The sequence below is a fragment of the Quercus lobata genome, chromosome 3, assembly GCF_001633185.2.
Source record: "Quercus lobata isolate SW786 chromosome 3, ValleyOak3.0 Primary Assembly, whole genome shotgun sequence".
In the NCBI taxonomy this organism is placed as follows: domain Eukaryota; kingdom Viridiplantae; phylum Streptophyta; class Magnoliopsida; order Fagales; family Fagaceae; genus Quercus; species Quercus lobata.
This window is the reverse complement of record NC_044906.1, coordinates 62,443,453-62,466,973: the sequence shown is the minus strand read 5'-3', so window position 1 is coordinate 62,466,973 and position 23,521 is coordinate 62,443,453. Positions and strand designations below refer to the sequence as shown.

Below are 23,521 nucleotides of genomic sequence, written 5' to 3'. Positions count from 1 at the left end.
CCAGCAGCACGCAGTTGTTGCACTAACACAGCTTCCACTCAGGGCTACACTTCGAAGCGCCAGTGGCACGGGCAGTTCTAGGGGCTTCTAACATAAAGTTTATGCCCCACACATATGCCAAGGGGCTAATCCTCACGGGACTAGAAAGACTCAAACCTATGGGGAAACTAGTCACTAGAAAATATAATTGCTAGACAGAACCAAGGTCTTGCATGGTCCTCGGACTCAAGCCTATGGGGAAACTAGATACTCCAAGAAAATCTAAGTACCAGAAATGGCCTAAGAACATGGTCGGCACCTCGGATGATGCCTTTAGCTCCCTAGAAGTATGTGTAGACACAAATTCAATGCCTCATGGGCGCGGCAATAGTAAATATCAACAAGGGCAACGAACGTATAATTTAAAGGAAAAAGGAAGAAAAGAATTTCATACATATGGTCAAAGAGTTTAGTTACAAGCAAATCCCAAGGTCCTTAAAACAAAAGAGAAACTAACTAACAGCTAAACTAAAAACAAATACAAAAGTTGGCTAGGGCTCCTACTTCTTCAATTTTGTTTTGGCCACTTCTTGGGGAGGCTGAGCAGGATTAGCCTCGGGACCCTGAGAGACATCCCCTTCTTGGGGAGGCCGAGCTGGATTAGCCTCAAGGCCTTCGGAGACATCAGTAAGGGGAATGGCCTGAAGGGGCTGAACTAAGAGGGTCGGCTTCTCGGCGTCAGAGACCTGAGCACTGACTGTGGACCTGGCAGCCTCTTAGGGCATCTCAAGATTCAGATCTCCAGGTGTTTCTGTCGCCCCATAAAGCTCTCCTCCCTTAGTCGGCTCGTCAGGAGTAGGAATGAGCTGAGCAGCTTTCGGTTGAGCAGCCTTAGTCTCCTGTGGAATGCTCACAGCCTCAGAGCGGGCGGAGACGGTCTCACGGATGGCCAGAGGATAGTACACCTTCTCTGCCTTCTACAGGTCGGACGAAGCCTCCACCCCAGCTCATTTGAAGGTTTCATCCTAAACCTGGGAGCAGTATAGCCTGCATACACTAGGGATTTGAGCTTTAAGGGTGGCCTGGGTATCAGCTACCCCCGCATCATAAGCCTTCTCCTCGGCTTTGTCCTTGGAGGTCTTGGCTTCCGTCTTGGCAAACTTAGCCTCTGTCTTGGCCCTTACAGCTTCATCCATGGCCCATTCTGCGATGCCCTTAGCCCTCTCTGCCTCGGTCAGTTTCTTCTTTAAATCACCGATCTGCTCCTTAGCGATCTCATTGCTCCTCGGCAGCAAGCAGGCGCCTCCTCTAGTCCTCGGCCTGTTTTTGAGCACCGTCCAGGCCTGCCTCAGCATTATCTTTGGCCTTGGTCATCTCCTTTAAGTCCTCCCTGGCCTTCGCGAGGTCAGCCTTGAAAATTTTAAGGGTTCGCGCAGCCTCTATACGCTTATTACGCTCAAGTTCTACGGACTTACTTTGCCCCTTAGCCTCATTCTCCAGCCTATAGGTGGCCTGGACGGCCTGCCAATTGAAACAAACACATTATGAATGAAAATCTATGAGCAAAGGTTGACGGAGTCATAAGTATTAGAAGCCTTACCATACCCAGGTACCTCTTCATGTTGAGGAAAACCTCTTGCATCCTCATATTCTTCAACTCGGCCATGTCAGTGGAGAGCAGTAGGGTCCTCTCCAACGTGTCGGCCACATAAGCGCCTTCATTGTCTGGGAAGCTCCTCATGGATACATCTTCCATCAGAGGCTCCTCGTGGAGCATTAGGGCAGGAAGCCAAGCATTGGACGCAGACTGGGCATCGGCCCCTTTCCCCTAGCCTTGATGCCCAATCTTTAACTGTTTTTCAGCTCACGGGGCTTCGTCCTCCTCTCGAGAGGAGTGAGATTTCCCTCCGTCCATTGGCTCCTTACCCTTGGAACTCCTCTTACTCTTTGGGTCGGTGGGCTCAGGCCGAGGAGGCAGAATGGATGGGAGAGGGGCAAGAAGTTTGGGTTGGGGAGATTATAACTGCGACTGAGAAGGAGAAGACCTAGTCTGGACAGGCTAGGGCTGTGGTGGGGGAGTTGGAACATTGGACTGTGACCTTCCCTGCACACCCTTCCCTGGCTGGCCCTCAAGCAGGTCAAACAAGCTGGTCGGGAGCTTTCTCTTAACACCCATCTCCGCCCGAGAAGATGTTCCCACTGACAATAGTTCCATCTCGGACAAGTCAGGGTCACCCAGGTCACTGGAAGGATCCTCGGGTGGATCAGCTTGGTCAAATACACAGAACCCCTCTTCGGATAAGCCCAAATCACCCTCGTCCTCCGCTATTTGGTAGGACGGAGAAAAGCCCGCCAACGGGATGCCCTCTGGGACAGGAGATCCTTCAGAGATCAAAAACCCGTGCTCAGCTACAGTGATTTTTTGAAGCCAAGGATCATTAGCTCTGATCACATGCTTCGGGGCGGCAAATGACTTCTGAATGGGATCGTATCCTAAGATTTTGTGAGCGGCTCTGACTTGACCATCCTCTTCGTTTACAAAAACCGCCGCCTTGAGAACGATTTCCAAATCCTCCCAGTTGATCAGATGAAAGTGTCGATAAAACGCGTGTGGATCTGCAAAAAGAAGGCATGTTCATAGTTAGTAACCGAACCATACAAATTAAGACGGCACAAAAGATTGGCCCCCTCCTACTCTTTACACCCCACCTGGTTCTCCCTCCACAATTGGGCAAGGAAGGCCATCGTGCCACTCCCCAAATAAAATAAGAAAGTCCTTGTTCAATCCTTTGCTAGACTCGAGGAGGCACTGGATTAGTCGAACCCTATCGTCTCTAGTTTTCATGTAGTAGGATTTGCCCCTCAAATGTTGGAGGTTGTAGTACCAGTTTACATCATGATAGGTTAGTCTTAGCCCCATTTTTTCGTTTAAGGCGTCCACACAACCCAGGATCCTAAACACATTAGCAGCGCACTGGGTGGGAGCTAATCGGAAATGCCTAAGGTAACTCCTCATTACCGGCCCCATGGGGATTCTCACACCCCCTTCTATAAAGGCGAGAAGGGGAATCACCACCTCGCCCGTTCTTCTCTTAAGATGCCACTCCCCCTTCTTGCAATACCTCAAACCCACATTGGGAGGTATCCTATAGTCGGCGATGAACTTTTCCATCGCCTCTTCGGTCTCAACCAACTTTCTTAATTTAACCATCTCTAGAAACTGCTAAATAGACTCAAGGGATGACGGGAGAAGGAGAGGAACAAGAGAAAAATAAACCCAGAAGAGAGAAAGCACGAGTTAGTGAGAGCAGAAAACTTATAGAAAAGAGGAAAAGTTTCTCGGACGGGCTTTTTATGCTGGAGAGAGACTTGAGTTTGGATGGAAGTTTGACTGAATCCAGGATATGTGCGCCAGAACACTTAAGTACAAAAGTGAAGAGAAAAATCAATTTTAAAAATTATTTATACCTCCCATCAAAAGTAATTGGGCGGGTTTTCTCGCCCATAAAAGTAGGAAAAATCTCCACCGTTTGATTACCATCGCACTGCTAAACGTGGGGAGCACAGAGCCGCTCGCATTTAATAAAGACGCGCTTCACATGCTAAGATGCCAGGAACGTGTCTCGGGTAGACGAAGAGGCTCTGGTACTAATAGATGACAAGGATTGACAAGCCATGACAGAGACTTGATGTCATCAAAACCCTCATCTCCGTCCGAGGAGCCAGACAGCAGGATTTTAAGGGGCTATTGTGGGGCCAGAGAATTTGTGACCCCGGCCCACTATACATTAGGGCCTAAAGCCAGCGTCGAGGAGAGACGTTGCCGAGGACATGCAGCAAAAGTCCAAATGGCCTAGAAATACAACCAAGGATGATCCTGTCCTCGGCATCCCAAAACCTAGAAGGGAAGAACGACACGCCATCAAAGGTAGCCCCCAAAGTGCTCCTAGAAGAAAAGACGAGTACAATAAAACTCGCACGGGGGTACAGTGTGGGAGCAGTTCAAGGAAAAGATGTCACCTCCGCATTAAATGCGCCAACAAACGTCCTGGCCACATTGATGGGAAACGACCCCTGAACAGTGTGGTTTCGGTTATTACAACTAATGGAAAGTGGGGGAAGGCGGCTGATGGGACAAGCACTCGAGTGATTACCTGCCTGATCAACAGATGGAAGGTCAGGATCAACTGAGAGGGGCTATATAATGTAAGAATTCATCCACGCCAAGAAAAAAAACAAGAGCATGATGTATCGTCTTTTGGACCATTGTAACCTAGTGTAAAAGGAATAATAAGAACATTAAGCTCCTCAGACGATGTCCAATGACCGAAGCCACTCAAGCCATGTCAGAGAGAAAGTCTTCTTGGATAAACTCAGTTCACCTCTGTGCAATCATCATGAACACCATGACTAACTACTGTCCGATAACCAAGGCCTAGCCTTTTAACCCACTCTCTACAAATTTATTGTTTGGGCTTTTAACGTTCGAACCCAATACTACTTAGGGATCGTTACAAATTGAGTCCCTACACAAGATAATTAGAATAATTATTCATATATATATTTTGGTGATATCATATAATTAGAATCATGAATTTTTATTTCATAGCTTGATATAGCATGATTTGAGGATATAATTGAGCTATATTTCAATCAAATTTCTTAAAGTTAAAATACTCTTATATAATTATATTTATAAAATTATTGTGGGTCTCACTTAACATTTAATTATGTATAAATTAAATAATTGTATAATTTTTTTAGGAACAAATAATTGTATAATTGATATCATTGTTCTTTGTCCAAAATTTCTATCTTCATAATTGTACAAAAAAATTAAAAAAAATAAAAAAAAATCTGCCAACATCTCCTCTAAATATTAAATTCTAATAAATGACAAATTTACTTTTTTAAATTTTAAACAAAAGGGTGAGATATAAATAAAAAAAAAATCTTGAAATTTTCCAAAAAGACATGTTTCATAAAAAGTCAAAACATATTTGAAATTTAAATTAATAAATAAAAAAACGAGTTCATAGTTTTTTTTATTAAATGTATAACCATAAGATAAATTGATTAGGTTTATACTTGTCAAAAGTTTTTTAATTAAATTATTACATGGTTCTAAAAAAATGAAATTATTACCATCAATAGTTAAGATGTCACATTTTATTGAAAAATAATAATCTTACATTATTTCATAAATGAATTTATAAATACCATTGCCATCTTTATTAAATACCAAAAAAAAAACCTGGAATGATCTTAGGCCAGGCCCAAAAATTCATTTTTCACCACTAATAATAAAACCCAAAACATGAATAAATCCTGAAGATTCATCCCCACCGAGTTTTATTTTTTGGTGAGAAAACTTCCCCAAGTTAGACAAGCTAAGGTGGGCATTGAGGCCTCATTTGGACCGTAAAAACTTGGCCACAATCCAAAACATATTGTAGACTTCAAGACAAGCTCAAATCGATAAGAATTGCTTTGAGATTTCCGTGGTTTCTATAAAAACAAAAGTTTTGGATTCAGGCTGGATCAAAAAGTGCCCAGAAAATGGAAAAATGTATCAGAATATTTTTCTTCCATGGTTTCGCCGTACCGGTTGTCAATTCATCTTGTCTATATAAAGGAAGTGCCAATAAATTCATATGGGGCCATCTTTTCTTAATGCAATCTTCACTCTCTTTTCTTTTACGACTAGCTTTTTCTCGGGAACCTTTTCTCCGTTTACTTTCGCACGTAGTTTTTTCTCAGGAACCTTCTCTCCTTTTCCTTTAGCAACTAGCTTCTTCTCAAGTACCTGGACTCTTTCTAGCTTTGAGGAAGAGGAATCAGTTAAAGAATCCTTCCTTGGTTGCATATTATTATTGCCAAAATTTATCTTCAATATACCAACCGTTGCCAGGTTCTCTCTACTATCTCCCACTTCTACTCTTACAAACTCATCATCTCTGTCATTAGATTCGTCAGAGGTGGTCTCCTCCCATGAACCCAGAGAAGAACCATCCACATGGAAGCTGTGTTTAGGTCTTCTTCCATGCCAAGAACTGCTAGCCGGCGAGAACTGTTGGAAATTTCTGTTGATTGTACATGGCCGAACTTGGAGACTGTACCAAACTCAATAGTTTGTCTAGAAAATATTTGTACAAACCTGCCATAAGAGGATTATTGTTTTAGTGAATACGATTCTAGCAAACTGAAAAACTTTGGCTCACTTTGAACCAGCAGAGAAGTCTGTCCATGCCAATCAGATGCAATGTTTAGTATGGAATAATGTCATGTATTACAAGTAATTGAAAAGAGAGAGAGAATTGCTCTAGAAAATTCTCTTGATGTATGGAGGATGAGAGAATCAAGGATTTATGTGCATGTGCTTGGGAGAGAATTTAGGCTGTGTTTGTTTTGGGTGTAAATGGATTTGGGAAAATATTTTACACCCTATGCGTGTTTGGTTACACATGTAAAATATGGTCAAACTGAAAATCTTTTCATTTGACCATAAAATAGGGCCCCTTGACTTGTAAAATATTTTACATATTAATTTTACCTTCAATTTGTTTTCTGGACTCACACACTTGAAGACAGAGATAGATCTAGAAGGGAAAGTGAAGAAGACAACCCAACCTTTGCTGGTTTGATCACGCCGCAGGTTCATGCCTTAGCCTCACTGAACCGTCATCGTCTTTGCTACAGATCTACATCGCCGGTCAAGGAAACTTTCTCTTCTCTCTTCCTCTCTCTTTCCCTCTAACCAACCAAAGTCGAGAAGCTAACACGATCTCTGATCTACAAACCAATCTCCTCCTCGTCGCCTCCTTCAGACCCACCCACCGATCTCGCCGCTATTAGACCCACCCACTGATCTCGCCGCTATCAAACCCACCCACCCATCTCGCCTCCTTCAGACCCACCCATCGATTTGTGGTCCTTTACCTCTCTCTTTCTCTCAATCTATCTCTCCTTCTCCCTCTCCCTCTCCCTCTCTCACGATCGGTGCTTATTTTTAAGAAAGACTAAATTTTTTTTTGTTATGTTTTTTTTGTTGATTTGGTTTATATATTCAAATTTCCTATTATAATATTTGTTTGGAAGCTGAGAAAATGTGAGAGAATGTGTTTTTCTAGAGGATTTTCAGAAACACAACCAAACACCTTAAAATATTTTCCAAAACATTTTTTGTGATATGACTAAACACCTGAAATCATTTTCATTTCTGAAAAATATTTTCACTTGAAAATATTTTACACTATGAAATCATTTTACATTGAGCCAAACACAGCCTTAGGTGAAAAGAGAGAGAGAATTGCTCTAGAAAATGCTCCAAATGCCCAATTTTTTTTTTTTAAATAATAATAAAAAAATCTGGGAGTTCAGGGGGCTTTTATAAATTTTTTGCTTCGACTTCCTAAGTGCACACCGGTCCATACTGGCATACACTAGGTGTGCACCGATTTGCTTTGATGACGTCAACAATTTTGTCTTTTCCTCTAATTTTTTTGGTTCCAATTTCATTCAATCATTTGAAGGACTTCCCGAACCGTGTTTGACCTAATTCTGGTGGAACTAGAAAAATATGGATGTCTAGTTTTTAAATCATTTGACTTTTCTAAAATCAAACGATCAGATCAAACGTTATGGCCATAAGAAGCGAGCTGACTGCCTGATCAACTGTTTTAACTCTGATTTAAACCCATGATTAGTCGTTTGAAAGGGAATTTCATATTATTTGCAATGACATTGGTTTTATCTTGATTGGATGATCGGATAGAAATTCGATTTTCAATCGTCATTAAGAGTCAATTTTAGGTCAAATTTGGTCAAAGTTGATAAAACTCTTTGATAATCTTGGGTTTGATGTAAAAATATAATTTTAAAAAATGTCATTTTGGTAGAGTTTTGAGCAATTTTGACCTTCGGTCAACCTTGGGTTGACCAAGGGCAATTTGCTTATTTTGAAAGGTTGACCGAAGGTCAAAATTGCTTATTTTGACCTAAAATGACTCTTTGATTACTCTAAACCCCAAATGGGTTAAACTATGATGATCTAGATGCTCCCGCAGTCCTCTAGTGAGAAAATGTTTTTTTTTTATTATAAATTTTTGGGGTTTGACACGCAAATCAAGGTGGACAAAATACAGTATTAACACCCCTTTTGCGACGAACCTCTTTTCGTTGCCAAATATATTCACAACAAGCTTATGGTGACAAAAATATTCATCACCAAAAATTTTATATTTTTAGTGATGAAATATTTCATTGCCTTAGAGTAAAAAAAATTCCGCACTTGACTTTTAGAAGAACTAATAGCAACGAAAAAGCTTATTGTATTTTCATAAATGGTGACAAAATTTATATTTCGTCACTGTATGTTAGCTTTTGGTGACAAAAAAAAATATCTTCACCAAATATACATTTTTTTGTAGTGTTATAAATCATTATCGTATTTCTTAAGTCTCTAGGTTAATCTTTTAGTTATTCATATATTTTAGAAATCTACTTTCATTGAATATAAACTTTAGTAACTCTTTACTAAAGTGGCCGCACCTAGCACCTTGAATAACCAATTCACATTAAACTTATCATAAAGAGATATTTCTTATCTCTATATAAAGGGATTATGTATTCCATCTTGAGAATATGTGTTTCCTCAATACTTTGAGCTGTTACCCAACATATTGAGGTTATGATCGTTAGATTAGATTTCACTCTGGATATATTAAAGCAACCTATATTTCATGATCAAGTTCATAATCCTCTCGGGATTGAAAGTCTATGACATTTAAAAGTTGTGAGATTTATTATCACGTGACAGGTGTTAATTGAATAATTAATCTCACAGTGATCTACTTCAATGTGTCTTACACACTTACGACACACTAACACATCAATTAGAAGTCTCCACTTCCATGATCAAGATAAGTCATCTTAGTTGACATGTTATAGTGTTCGTAGATGAAACGCTTAATTTCATCATTGACTACAAATTATGTTTTTTAGTTTACAAGGAACTTATGATTTATATCTTCTATAACTAAATCACATATAATGCATCTCAAGGACTATATGATAATGTCCAATTAGTTTATATACAAATAGTCACATACAATTAAAACAATTTAATTATTTATAATATGCCAATGAATTGGATTTTAGGGCACAAGCCCCTAACATTGTCCATCTTTGATATTTTGGACAGTAACAAAATAGATAAAAATAGAAAAATTGAGACAAAAAGAGAGAAATAGCTACAAAGAGAGATAGAGAGCCAAACCTTCTTCCATCGGTGAGAAAACCCAGTTGTCGGTACTCGATGTCACCATCTGCAACTTTTGCTTTAGTTGAGAGTTAGGGATTAGGGACAGAAATGAACGTGAGAGTGAGAATGAGGGTGAGGAAAGGGTTTGATGTGAGTGTTAGGGATTTTAATTTTTTTTTCCCAAAACCAGTCTCACATGAGAAAAGCAATTTTTTTATATTTTTTATAATATAATGTAGTTGTACAATTGGCTGTTGATGTTGTAAGTAAATTATTATTTTTTAATTTCATTTTACATGTCAGACATTTCTATTCAAGGGATAACAACAGTGACCAAAATGATATGACATTAAAATTGTAGAGACCAAATTGACACAATTGAAAAGTTGAGGAACATTTATATAATTTACCCAAAACTAAGATAAAGAAGTAAGGGTGTTAAGGACATGTTTTATGTAATTGGCTAATTCTTTGACAAAATGCACTTTACTTATAATTGTGTAAATCTAGGATGGGTTTAGTACTTCAAGAAACAAGAGTTCAAGTCAAATTTTAAAGCCATGAAGATCTGACCAAGAAACAAGTGAAGAAAGAGCTCTTTACTAAAGCTCGACAGCAGTATCAACAGAATCTTTTCTATCGAGATTTAATGTTGAAGCTCGACAGAAGCTGTTTTTGTTGAGACTTACAGAATCAGAATTTCCAAATTTTATTTTTAGCTTAAGCTGATGAGTTTGTATAGGGTTTCTTTTCTCACAAGCCTAGACATATATAAGGCTTATTTTAAAGGCCGTTATGCATGCAGAAAGTACCCTAGTTCATTATTCTCTCTGAAAAAGCTACTGTGTCTTTACGCCAAGGATTTTGTGACCAAGGAGCTTCCTGATCTTCATTGTTGATGAACTGAAGAACTTTGTAGCCAACAGCATCTTCAAGTTGTTGGAGTTAGTCACGTACTAGGATCCGTGCATCATTGGTTAGTCACGTACTGGGATTCGTACATTGAATGGAAAGATTGCAGCTACAATACAAGTCCAATTGAGTATTGGGGTAAGGTTTCAACTGTAAGTTGATATTTCGAGATAGGCTAAATGGTTTGGTAAGATTCCTTATGCTTGTAACTGCTTGTGATTGATAATAGTGGATTCTTGGGAGTGATGACCTTAAAAATACCCAGTGGGGTTTTGCCTTGGTGGTTTTTTCCATTCGTAAATAAATCACCTGTGTCAAATTCATTTTCCAATGTAGTGATATTTGCTACATTGTCCTCCAAGACTCTTTTCTTCAATTCCATCACTCTTTTGGGGGAAGTATTCCCCATATTGCTACTGCTTCCTTCAAGGCTTCATCTTCTTCATCCTTGAATTTCCACGGTATTGACATTGACATTTGTGGTCTCTATCAACTTCGAGCAATCCCATTCAACTTTATCTATTTGCCCCAATTTTGATATGGAGGGGGACCCTTTTGGTAATTAGGCAAATGATTTTTTCTAATGTTGGGCTTGGTGATGATGTTGGGATTTGGGAGATTTCCATTATCTATGAGGTCTTGTATCTTGTGTTTGAGGTGGAAGCAATTGTCAATTTTGTGGCCAGATTTTTGGTGATAGTGGCAATATTTATTGAGGTTCCAAGAGGGAGGTATGGGATTAGGCATGAGCATGGGGTCTAAAGGCTTGATGAATCCTTTGGAGGATAGGTTTTCATATGCTTGGGTAAGAGTCATTCCTAGTTCGAAGAATTCTTGACAAGCTTTTTTTGGGTAGGATAGTGTTGGTTGGGGTATGATGGTGCTTACATTTACAAGATTGGGTGCTTTAGTGGTGATCCCTCCTCCATGTGTCTTCTTGGTTGGAGGCTTGCTTTCTCCTTTCTCCAATTGTCCATTGTTGAGAGCATATTCAATTCTTATCCCACAATCACATAATTCTCCAAATGAACTAATAGGTGACCACAAAAGCCTACTATTATAATCCGGGAGCATGTTCTTGATGATCATGTTGATTTGGTCTTTCTCATTTGGCCTATTGACCATCATAAATGCCTTGTTCTTCCATCTAGTCATGTATTCAGAAAATGTCTCCTCCACACCATGCTTTGCAGTCTCCAAATCCCTTAAAGCCATATCAATCATGGTGTTGAAGATGAATTGGTCCATAAACAATTCCACTAGCTCATTCCATACCCTAGTTTTGCTTGGATCAAGGCTATAGTACCATCTTGATGCACCTCCCGTGAGTGAGAGAGGAAATGCATGCAAAGTTTGCTTCTCATCTAGCCCTTTCATTTCAACAATGCTTAGGTATCTTCTTATGTGTTGCTTTGGATCCCCAGTCCCATCAAACTTTTTCATATCGGAGATCTTGAACTTGGGAGGCAATGCAATAGGAGCATTTGAGCTTACTCCCCCCCATGTTATAGAGGTACTCATCCATTCCTTGTGCCTTATGGAAGGCAAGTTGCATCTTTTCCCTCATAGCTATGGTTTCTATGATGAGCTTCTTAAATTACTTGTTTCTTTCATACTCCAATTTGTCTTTTTCATCCCATCCTTTATCTTCCTCCTCATCATTTTGGATTTCCACATATGTGGATTTCTTGAGCCTAGATTCTTCCAACCTAGTGAGGCGTCCTCCCATTTTCTTAAAAACTTCTCCATGTTTGTCCAAAGTCTTAAGGATCCTTTGCACCATTGGGTCTTCTATGGAGGTAGCCATGGTCTCTTGGGGGTTTTATTCTTCTTGGTATGTCTCTTCTATCTTGATCAAGCACCTTCCTTTCTCTTGAATCCAAATGGACTGAGGACGTGTTTTCTTAACTTTAGCAGTGCAATGATGCCTAAAAAGAAGCCCCATTTTTATTAAGTTCATGTCCCAATTAAAAGGTTCCTTTTACTCTTTAGATGTTCTTGAAAAATTCTTAGGTCCATTTTAATGGAGGTCCAATTACAATATCACTCACTTTCCCTTCATGGATCCTTGCCTCTTCTTTCATTGGGCTTTAGTCCATTTACAATAAAGCTCTCATCTTACTCTCATGGGTTTTCATTAGAACGTGCTTAGGAATTTTCAACCCTTTGTCTCAAACTTGGGCCTATAATGTATTCATCACCTTTAGGCTTTTCATTTTTATTATTTTATCATATTTTTTGAAAGAGCCCTCTTCTAGAATATTTTGTGGTCTTCCTTTCAAAGTCTATGAAATTCTCATCATTTTGGGACTAGGCATACAACAAAGAGACCCAAGATTAGGGAGTTTCATTTTGGCTTTGAAGGATATTGGATACTAAGTCCATAGCATACTTATTACCTTAGGCAAAAAAAAAATCTTCTTTTTCAAAAGGGTTTTTTTCCATTTGGGCCTATGATAGCAATTAAGCCATGGTCTTCTGAACCTTTCAAATTAAGATATGCCTTTGGATTTAGGGACAAGCCTCTTATATGTGAGAACTTCTTTCTTTTGTCCCACAACATCTTAGGGTATACCATAACTTTAGGGTCATCCCTTCCATTTTTATACCTTTATTTGTCCTTTAGGATTAGGTGAACACATGATATGGTTGAACAAACAAGAGATATATAGAGGGTACCCTTCATGGTGGAATCTAGGATCTCTCTAGTGTGGGTAGGCTCCCTAAGGCCAAATGGATAGATAAGTAGGTCACTCACAACTAGGTGGGCTATGATTCCAACCGAGGGCCTAAGTGGACCCCATAGTGGATTGGTAGCAAACATTTAACGTACTTAAGGCTCATTATAGAATGGCACTGATTGTGAGTTAATGGGATGAACTTCAAAAAATTTGGGCTCAAATGGAACCTTCCATCTTCCCACTCATCACCAACTGAGGTTAAGGGACAAAAGAGAGCAAGTGATATGTGTGCAAAACAAGTATTGAAACAATTTTTATTAAAGTTAAGACATAGGACACATAGGAATTAAACTCATAATCCCCAGTGGAGTCGCCACTGTGGGTGCAAGGGAAAATGCATATGGGGGGAGTCGCCACCTAGTTGTATAGTCTAGAAACTATGAATATAACGTCCTTTCGAGGAAAGACCTTTGATCTTACTACTAGAGTTTGGGTTTAGAGTTTAGGTACGCTCTTGGGTAGGTTTTACACACCCAAGATTGCCCAACCATAAGGTTGGCCTCCCATCATTGTGTCCTATATCTTAACCCTATAAAAAACTATTTAAATACTTGTATTCTAGGCTCACATACACACTGCATCTAACAAACAACATGACATCTTTAACCCTAAACACATACTTATCCATCTATCCAAACAAAAGGGAGCCAAACATATTGAAGAAACCCTAACATTTATCTAACACAGGAAAACATTATCATACATCTAAAACAAAGCAACAACTTAAACATGGCAGTAAGCATATCATCAAACAAAACATATCAAAAACAAAATCTTAACACATTAAAAACTCTAATCATACATCTAAAAACCCTTATACAAATGCATGAACATTGCTCATGCCTGACTTACCCTTTACTTACCTCTCAGCAACACAGCACCTATGGCATCAATACATGAACATGTGAATGAATGGCATTAAGACTAAGAAACCCTAAATTAAACCCTAATCTAGACATGTGATAACAAACAAGCATGTTAGAAGGTGAGGAAGCATTTTATAAGGCTTAAAAAACATGTGAAAAGGAGGCTATTCAGACAAACATGTGAAGGCAGAATCAAAACAAACAAAAAATTAGGGTTTCTGGGTAACAACATCATGCACGCTAGAACAGGTTTGCGTACGCATGAGTTCAAGTTGCGTGCACAAGCTAGATCATGTGCACACAGATCCTTACCTAGAAAATCTAATTACACTGAAATAGAGCATAAACCAAACAAGACATAAAACATAAAATCTAGCAACTTAATATGCTTAAAGACATAAAGAAAACCTAAAACTAACCTAAACAAACATGTGCAAGCATAAACCAAACAAAAGAAGCAGATTGAAACAAAGATTAAGGCAAAAAGGAAAAAGAAAAGTTTTAAAACATACCTTAAAGCAAAAGCTCCTAGGCTTGATTTTTGACCATTCCCCTCAGTCAAATCTATCACAATTCAATAAAATAGTGATTAATAATCTTAAACTCGAAGGATTGGGGCCAGAAAAGGTCTCAATTAAATAAAAATGACTTGATAATGTTTTGTGAAAAACTCCTTTTTGATTCATTATTTTCTAGTGAATCTTAAGTTTTTCCTATAGGATTTCTATGTATTTTGAAAATGTACGTTGTAAGGCTTTATATAGTGGAAAAAATGGGGTTTGGAACAGCTTCCAAATAATGTGAGATTCGTTCCAAACCTCGGCCATTATTGCAAAAAAACTTGTATTTCTTATACTTTTGAAACTCTAACTGCATACGCAAGAACGTGCCTGCGTATGCATACTTTGGCTCGCGTACGCAAGTCGAGGGCCACTTTAATCAATTTATTTCCAAAAATAAATTTTTGCTCATTTAAAAGGATATATTTTCTATTTTAACACTCCTTAAGTCAATTTAATATCTAATTAGGCTCTAAACTGGCCTTAGGACTTAAAGTTCAAGCATTATTGGGGAATGGGGGCCCGAGTTGTAAGGGGTATAAAATGCGGTGTTTACAGACCATCGCACCAAGGGTGCATGCACTGGCAGCTCCACGTAGGGTGCAGGGTGGTCACAGGACCACTCTTACTTGGAAAAAAAATTAATTACGATATGTAAATTTTATAATTTTTTATCCTTTAAAAATATTTGGGACCACTCTAAATTTTTTTAGGCTCAACATAATTATATTTTGGACAAAATTTAGCAACAAACTTGGTTGTAGATTAAGACTACAACTCCACTAAAAAAAAAAAAAAAAATTATTGGATGTGAATTTTGGCAAATCCACCATTAGATTACATTTTTCTCTTAAATCATCTCTACTTGTAAAATTTCAAAAATATCAAATATCAATAGCTATGTCATCACTCAAATATTTAAATTTCAAATTTTTGTTGTTTAAAATTATACATAAAAAATAATTTTATAGACTAAATAGTAAATAACTTCTGATTGACATCAAATTTAACATGTGTTTTAAGAACATAAAGAACATACAATTTAACATTTAACTTTTCAAAATATGTAACCATGTTAATTTGTTTAGTGAGAGTTGTAGCAAAAGCCCAAGAAAATTTTTATGAAACTAAAATTTTGAAAAAGATATAATTTGCAACATTGATAATGAAACTATCATAGTATCATGCAAAGATTTCAAAATAAGAAAGTTCAAAAAAGAAATTGTAAGACTTCTTTCTTTGTGTGTGTATGTGATTTTTATTTTATTTTTTATGGTCAGTATATGAAGTTCTATTTTTTATTAAATTTTGTATAATTTTAAGTTTTTTAATGACCACCCCGGAAAATTTTCCTAGAGCCGCCATAGGTGCATGGTGGTTTCTTACATTTTTGGTTACTATCAATTGGTCGATATATGTTGGTAGCGGTTAATTTGGTCCCTACCATCAAATAGTTGTTGTTGTTGTTGTTGTTGGTTTTTTTTTTTTTTTTTTTTTCACTTTTTTTTCAACCAAATACAAATCAAATTTACCAATCTTCAACTTCAATAGACACATATATCAGCTTAGCAACTAAAACAAACTCATATTAGGACTTAGAATAACTGCAAATTGAAAATAGAAAACAACATAGACCAATTTGAATGCTACCAAAAATTTATCAATCAAAATTGTATTTTAACCTAATTTTATTATCGATTTGCTATAATACCCCATCAATGGATAATAAAAAAAAAACTTGGGTACTTTTTTTGTTTTTAATTCAATGGTTACTGTGGGGGGTAAAGTTCGCCAGTAAACCGTGGGCCATGGTACCCGTACAAAGCCCAACCATAATAGGAAGCGAAAACACGGACAGAGGACCCCCAACCCAACCATGTTGGGCCGGGCTTGTTTGAGGGGCGTCCGAGGAGGAGTGCCTCCTCGGACGCACCAAACGGGAGTCCAATTCACACCCTTTACATGGTGAAAGGTCATCTAAAATCAAAGGAAAATGCTAGACGTTCAGGGGGCAACCACAACTGCCGCATTAAATGCAAGGAAGCTACTTTTCCAGCCGCATTAATGTGGAGAGGACAGGAGAACAGTATTATCTTGGCCAGTGCAACTCACAGAAAAGGGGGAGGATGTCCTATGGGACAGGCACTCAAATAGAGGTCCAGATGATCAACAAGTGTAGGGTCATTATCATTCGAGGGATGCTATATAAGAGAAAAAAACCCCCATGATTAGGGGATCGGAAGCTGGAGAGCAAAAAGTAAGGAAAGGAAGAGAGAGAAAGAAAGGAATTCTGTAAACGAAACTTTGGGGTACAGCCCTACGAACTGTTATCCCAGGAAACCTAATGAAGTATTCCCACGTTCAAATTGTTGCATGATTTACTAACAATTACGTTTACTCTGTCAAGACCTAGTTTTACATCCCACTCTCTACAAATTCATTGTTGAGGGTCTTTTGGGCCAGAATCGCTCGCTCGCTGGGCTTGGGCCCCAAAATCTGTCCCTTATAGTTACAATGAAAAAGGTGTCAATTTAGACTATTTGAAATACTACAATGATTATTATTTGTGAATAAAAATAAGTACTACAATGAATACAAGATATTTAAATAATTATTCATATGTATCTATTTGGTGATAACACATAAATAGAATTGTGAATTTGTATTTCACAGATTGATATAGCATGATTTGATGATATAATTGAGTCATATTTCAATCAAATTTCTTAAAATATCCTTATATAATTATATTTATAAAATTTATACGGGTTTCACTTAACATTTAATTATGTATAAATTAAAAATTGGATGATTAATATCACTGTTCTTTGTTCAAAATTTCTATCTCCTTCAATATAAAAAATAAATCTGCCAACATCTCCTCTAAATGTTAAATTATAATAAATGAAAATTTTATTTGTTTCAACTTTAAATAAAGGGGTGATATATAAAACAATCTTTATTTTTTTTCCAAATAAGACATGTTTCATAAAAATTCAACACATATTTGAAATCTTAATTAATAAATAAAAAATGAGTTTATAATTTTTTTTTATTAAATTTATAACCAAAATATAAATTGATTAGGTTTACTTGTTAAAAAGTTTTTGTAATTAAAATATTACATGGTTCTTAAAAAATTAAATTATTACAATCAACACTTAAGATGTCACATTTTATTGAAAAATAATAATCTTACATTATTCCATAAATTAATTTTATATATGATATAGTTCAAGTTACACTTTGTGTATCTTAAGAAATGTTACACCATATAATAACTTTTTATTGTGTTAATATTTTGAAAATCTCAATGTTAGATTACATGTTCTTTGATGTTCTTAATTAACATGCATGTTGAATTTCATGCCAATAAATTTTTGTTTACTATTCGATCTATAAAGTCATATTTTATGTTTTAAAACACAAAAACATGAAATTAAACATTTGATTGATGGTTAGTTATTGATCTTTGATTATTTTGAAAATATAACCCAACAATAAAATTTGTTAAAATTCACATTTAATAAAATAAAATAAAAAGATTGAATAGTGTAACCTTGTTTAATGCTATACCATATGTAACTTGAATCTAACTCATATATATATTATCTTTCCCAAGGCACGCATCTATCTTAGCACTCTCATTATCGCTCATCTCATTTCTCTCTCATTACTATTCCATTGTAAAAGCCATTTCATTAAGGATAGCAAAATGCATCCACTCATCCTGCTTCGCCCTAACTTGTCGCACTCATACCTTGTATAGGTTTACACATATTCTATTATCTTTCCCGAAACACTCATCTTTCTAAGCACTTTCATTGTTACTCATCCCCTTTTTCTCTCATTACAATTCCATTGCAAAAGCCACTTCATTAAGAATGGTAAAATAGATGCACTCATCCCGATTCGCCCTAACTTGTCCCGTTCTTACCTTATATGGGTTTTCCTCTTCTCGTAGAGGATACAAGGCAAGGACGAGATTCCCAAGAAAAACCTTGGAATGATCTTAGGCCAGGCCCAAAATATCATTTTTCGCCACTAATAATAAAACCCAAAGCAAGAATAAATCTTGAAAACACTTTCCCACTGAGGGTTTTTTATTTTTTTTTTGAGAAAACTTCCCACTGAGTTAGACAAGCTAAGTTGGGCATAGAAGCCTCATTTGGACTGTAAAAACTTGGCCACAATCCAAAACATAATTTTAGACTTCAGGACAAGGTCAAATTGATAAGAATTGATTTGAGATCTCCGTGGTTTCTTTAAAAACAAAGGTTTTGAATTCAGGCTGGATCAAAAAGTGCCCAGAAAATGGAAAAATGTATCCAGGATATTTTTCTTCCATGGTTTTGCCGTACAGGTTGTCAATTCATGTTTTTTTTGGGGGGGGCATCTTTTCTTAATGCATATGCAATTTACACTCCATATGTCTAGTAACGGTCTCATCTTATCAAAATTTAACTGATTTACACTACATTGGTTAGCTCCCTTCCTTTGAAGCCGTCGCAACTTGTACTCGATATTTAGAGAAAACATCAGCTAAGATAGCCTTCTCCTTGACCTTTAACCTGCATAATGATCCATAGAAATTATATGAATTAAAAATTAATATAAAAATAAATTAGGAAAATCAATCAAGTCAACAACAAAATGCAAATGCAGGAGATTACCTCTTGGCAGATCCTGGAATGCCTAACTTCGGAATCTTCACTCTCTTTTCTTTTACGGCTAGCTTTTTCTCGGGAACCTTTTCTCCTTTTACTTTCGCATGTAGCTTTTTCTCAGGAACCTTCTCTCCTTTTCCTTTAGCAACTAGCTTCTTCTCAAGTACCAGGACTCTTTCTAGCTTTGAGGAAGAGGAATCAGTTAAAGAATCCTTCCTTGGTTCCATACTATTATTACCAACATTTATCTTCAATACACCAACGGTTTCCAGGTTCTCTCTACTATCTCCCACTTCTGCTCTCATAAACTCATCATCTCTGTCATTAGATTCATCAGAGGTGGTCTCCTCCCATGAATCCAGAGAAGAACCATCCACATTGGAAGCTGTGTTTAGGTCTTCTTCCAAGCCAAGAACTGCTAGCCGGGGAGAAATGTTGGAAATGCCTGTTGATTGTACATGAGCCGAACTTGGAGACTGTATAATATCACAGTTTATCTGCTTCTGAATTTTACCAAACTCAATAGTTTGTCTAGAAAATATTTGTACAAACCTGCCATAAGAGGATTATTGTTTTAGTGAATACAATTCTAGCAAACTGAAAAAATTAGGCTCACTTATGAACCAGCAGAGAAGTCTGTCCGTGCCAATCAGATGCAATGTTTAGTATGGAATAATGTCATGCATTACAAGTAACTGAAAAACTTTTTGTTTGATTGAACTCCTTTAAGAAGGAAAAAAAAGAAGATAACAAGTACCTAGTTGCATCCTCCTCAGACTTGAAATCAACAAAAGCAAAACCCTTACAGATGGGTTCCCTAGTCTTCTTGTTCCCATAAACTGCTGGGACTATATTAAGTATGCCAGGGACCCCTACAAAAGCAGATTTCAAATCCCTATGAATGTTCTTTTTCTTAGGAAGGTTGACAACTCGTACTCGAACTCCACTTGGAACAACTTCAGGAGCTGCATAAGTCCAATGCAGTAAACTCAGACTCACTTTGGTAAAAATGGAGAAGTAAATAATTCAATGCTATAAATTAACCTGAAAATAGTTATTGATTAAATGTTTAATGAATATTACCAACAACTTCGCCAAAGCACATAAAAAAAGCAACCTATGAAATAATTTTTCACAGGCAAAAGAGTATTAGTTTAGCAACATAAATGACTGATATTATAGACACAAGGGTATCCTATTAGTCTCTGTTGGCTATTGTTGCTGGCTTGGTGCAGAGATTTTCTGTCACCTGATTGGAGTAGGTCATTGGACCTAACTTTGTTTTCTTTTCAGTTGAATGAAAATCCTTACTGATTCATACAGAAAAAAAGAAAGAAAAAAAAATGTACAGTTTGCATGGCCATAGTGTAAGACAGATGCTCTTCAGTCTCTATAAACCACATGCTGAGAATTTTATTGGAGAAAATTTAGAGAATGTATTTGAGCAGGGAAAGAAATTCAACAAGAAAAGGAGAATGATGACTTCCAATTCTATATCCCAATGCTGTCAAAGTGTCGACAGATGTTCTTCAGTCTCCACAAACAAAAATGATATTCCATTAACAATAGAGAAAATCAATAGAGTGAACTTAATTGTAAAAACCATGCAAAAATAGAAGTTCCTTAGAATTGAAAGCCAATTGGAGATGCATAATAAACGAGGGTTTTAAAAAAAGATTCACTCCCATCATACATTTTGAACATAACAAAATCATAAACTGGTAGGAACACTAAAAAATTATGCATTTTCAGATGAGAACTGTGCTTAAGGCTATTGAAATTGAACTAAGGATAAGGAACAATGGTCTTTTGGAAGGGCTGAAATACTGCTGATGGTGATGAGGACAAAGTGAATATTATTTTGGTTTCTAAAGAATATGAAAAGGTGGCTGAAGAATAACCACCGAAGCATTGAAATGAGTGTCTACCATTATAGCCATGATAATAAGCCATAAAGCTAAACTTACATTAGCTCAAGTAAGGATAAACTGCTTAAACAAGAGGAAAAGGTAGACTGGCTTTGCTTGCCATTATTAACATCCTTATTGGTAAGAGGAGAAAACAAAAGCCTCTTCGTAATCAGGCTACACTAATCTTCCTAAGTTCTTGACATTAGCAAAGCTAAGGTAGTTCACTACCTTTCTTAGAATGCTTGTAACTGCATAACATGAGAGTAAATTGATTCTTTTTCTTTGGAAGCTTTGGTCCAGACTCATCGACCACAAATGAATGCTTGAGCAAGACTTTGAGTAAAACTATACTGTCCTGTTCTGTTCTGTACTTCTGTTTTCCACTTACCAATCAAAACCACTAATGTCCAGCATCCATAACCATACATACACACACACACACACACTCACACACTTTTTATAGGATGTGCTATATGCATTTCTATGATATACAGTGAATCACAGTGTCATTCTTGACAACCTTACTATCCCTAACAATAAAACACTAATTGTACAAACATTATAGTCAGATAAGATGAAAATCCAACAGATATATTCCAACAAAAATACAAAATCAGCAAGACCCATTTGAGCAAATGGGTATATCAACAAAAAAACCAACCAAAACATTCATCCCCTCACAATTCAACCAAAAAAAAAAAAAAAACTAACCTGTACTCTTTTGATTGTCTTTCTTGGAACTGGGCATTATGGGGTTTTTCTTAAGATTTCTAACATTAGTAGCCTGTGCTTGTATACTGTGCTCCAATTCCTCAAGCAGCTTGTCCTCAATACCAGTGTCGTACACCTTGCCTTCACCAAACCCACGTGGCTTGTTCTTCGTCCAATTCTTCATATTCTCAAAAGGTACAAACATCTCCTCCTCTTCCTCCTCCTCATCATTATCATCATCTTCTTCTTCTTCTTCCACATTATCATGATTAAAGGCATGAATGGCAGCTTGGCCACGCTTATTCAAAGCATGTAGGGGCAACCCAGAACGTGGATACCCAATAAAGAGAGGAAATTGGAGATGGGTTTGGTGGAATTTGGAAAACACAGTGAAGAGAGGAACAGTTGAGGTTGAGCATGTGTTTGTGGCAAAAAAGAGGTGGGTTTTGGTTGGGAATGAGAGAGAGGTAGTGTTGGTACATTGAGATGTTAGAAAAGAGTTTGAATTGGAGAGTGGTGGAGACACTACTGTGCTCAGCTTCACCATCTGTTTGAGATTCTGCCGCTTCGCTTCAAGTTCCTCTATCCTCTGAAATCCACTGTTACTAGAAGATAATTATGCCATAGTAAAGAAAAACTGAACACATTGTATTTATAGTAAAAGTTGAGTTGATGTTTCAAAATGGTGTCGTGGTGTAGTTGGTTATCACGTCAGTCTAACACACTGAAGGTCTCCGGTTCGAACCCGGGCGACGCCAGAAAAGTTCATTTCCAATTTTTATTTTCCTTTTGTCTGACTTGCCGATCATCCTCTTTTTTTTCATAATTTACTGAATGTACAAACATTTGTTGATTGGTGGACCGGGTAGGACCAAGGTGGCAAGCTCTAAGCTCAAGGGGAAAAAATTCAAACTAACTGAAATCAGTCATTTAAATTTGTAGAAGAAACGATGAAATTTAGTATCTAGATTCTAGGGTATGTGCTTAATGTGTATGCAGTAGGGACGTGCACATGCCATGAATACCAATTATATTTTGTTCCATGAGCGGACAACAAGGTGGTCAAATCTCAAAGTGATTAGAGAGCTAATATTGAGAAAAAGATTATACATGGTATTACACCTAAAGAAGATTAATTAAGTCCCATTAATTGTGTGCAACTATTTTAATTTGAGTGATACTATAAATACTACAAATGTTATTGTGGGGCCCAAGTAATTTATGGGTCAGGCCCATTTTCCCGTGGGAGAACCAAAGGCCCAAGCCGAGGAAGGCTATGGCCCAAGCTCGACAAGATAGCATTGGGATACCGCCGAGGACAGTTCAGTCCTCGGCAGACCCAAAGTCCCACTGGAAAGAGGGGTAAAAACGGTATAGGACTAAAACTTGGAAGAAAAATCTAAAATATCCAAGGAAAGCTGCCCTTACTGCCATTCAATACTCTGAACCTGACAGAGCTGCATTCTTTGGCTTTTACAACCACTCCCAACGACTTTGGGTATGGACTGATGGGACAAGTATCAACCTTAGAAATGTTGACCCTATATGTGGACGAAGGACAGTGAACGCAGGCGAGTATAAAAGGAAAAATAAGTAACCTAGAGAAAGGGCTGGGAAAAATGGCCAAAAACCAGAACCTCCCAGCCCCCCTCCAGGAGAAAGACTCTAGGGGTGAAGAAAACTTAACCATGCATGAACACCATGAAAAACCCACCGCCTGGTGACCAAGGCCTAGCCTTTCAAACCCACGCTCTACAAATGATATTGTTTGGGCCTTTCTATGTGCGAACCTAAACTGTTACGGTTCGTTACGAAATCGTGTCCCTACAATTGGCGCCGTCTGTGGGGAGGGCTTGTGTGTTGGCATAGACGGTAGGGTGAGAGAGTTCTGTTGCCGTTTCTAACCGTTGGTT

General features: G+C 37.6%; 1 protein-coding gene and 1 non-coding gene across 2 annotated transcripts; one reads left to right on the top strand and one right to left on the bottom strand.

Moving 5' to 3' along the window:
* Positions 1-18,580: 18,580 nt before the first annotated feature.
* Positions 18,581-22,212, bottom strand: LOC115982746. Its single transcript, XM_031105448.1, has 4 exons — positions 21,609-22,212; positions 19,745-19,952; positions 18,994-19,539; positions 18,581-18,891 (listed from the first exon to the last, which is right to left on the bottom strand). Exons 1-4 carry the CDS (start codon positions 22,153-22,155, stop codon positions 18,804-18,806), a joined length of 1,389 nt encoding a protein of 462 aa, XP_030961308.1. The 5' UTR covers positions 22,156-22,212; the 3' UTR covers positions 18,581-18,803.
* An 80-nt stretch (positions 22,213-22,292) lies between these two features.
* TRNAV-AAC lies at positions 22,293-22,366 on the top strand. Its single transcript has one exon. It is a non-coding gene; the product is annotated as a tRNA-Val (tRNA).
* Positions 22,367-23,521: the final 1,155 nt, after the last annotated feature.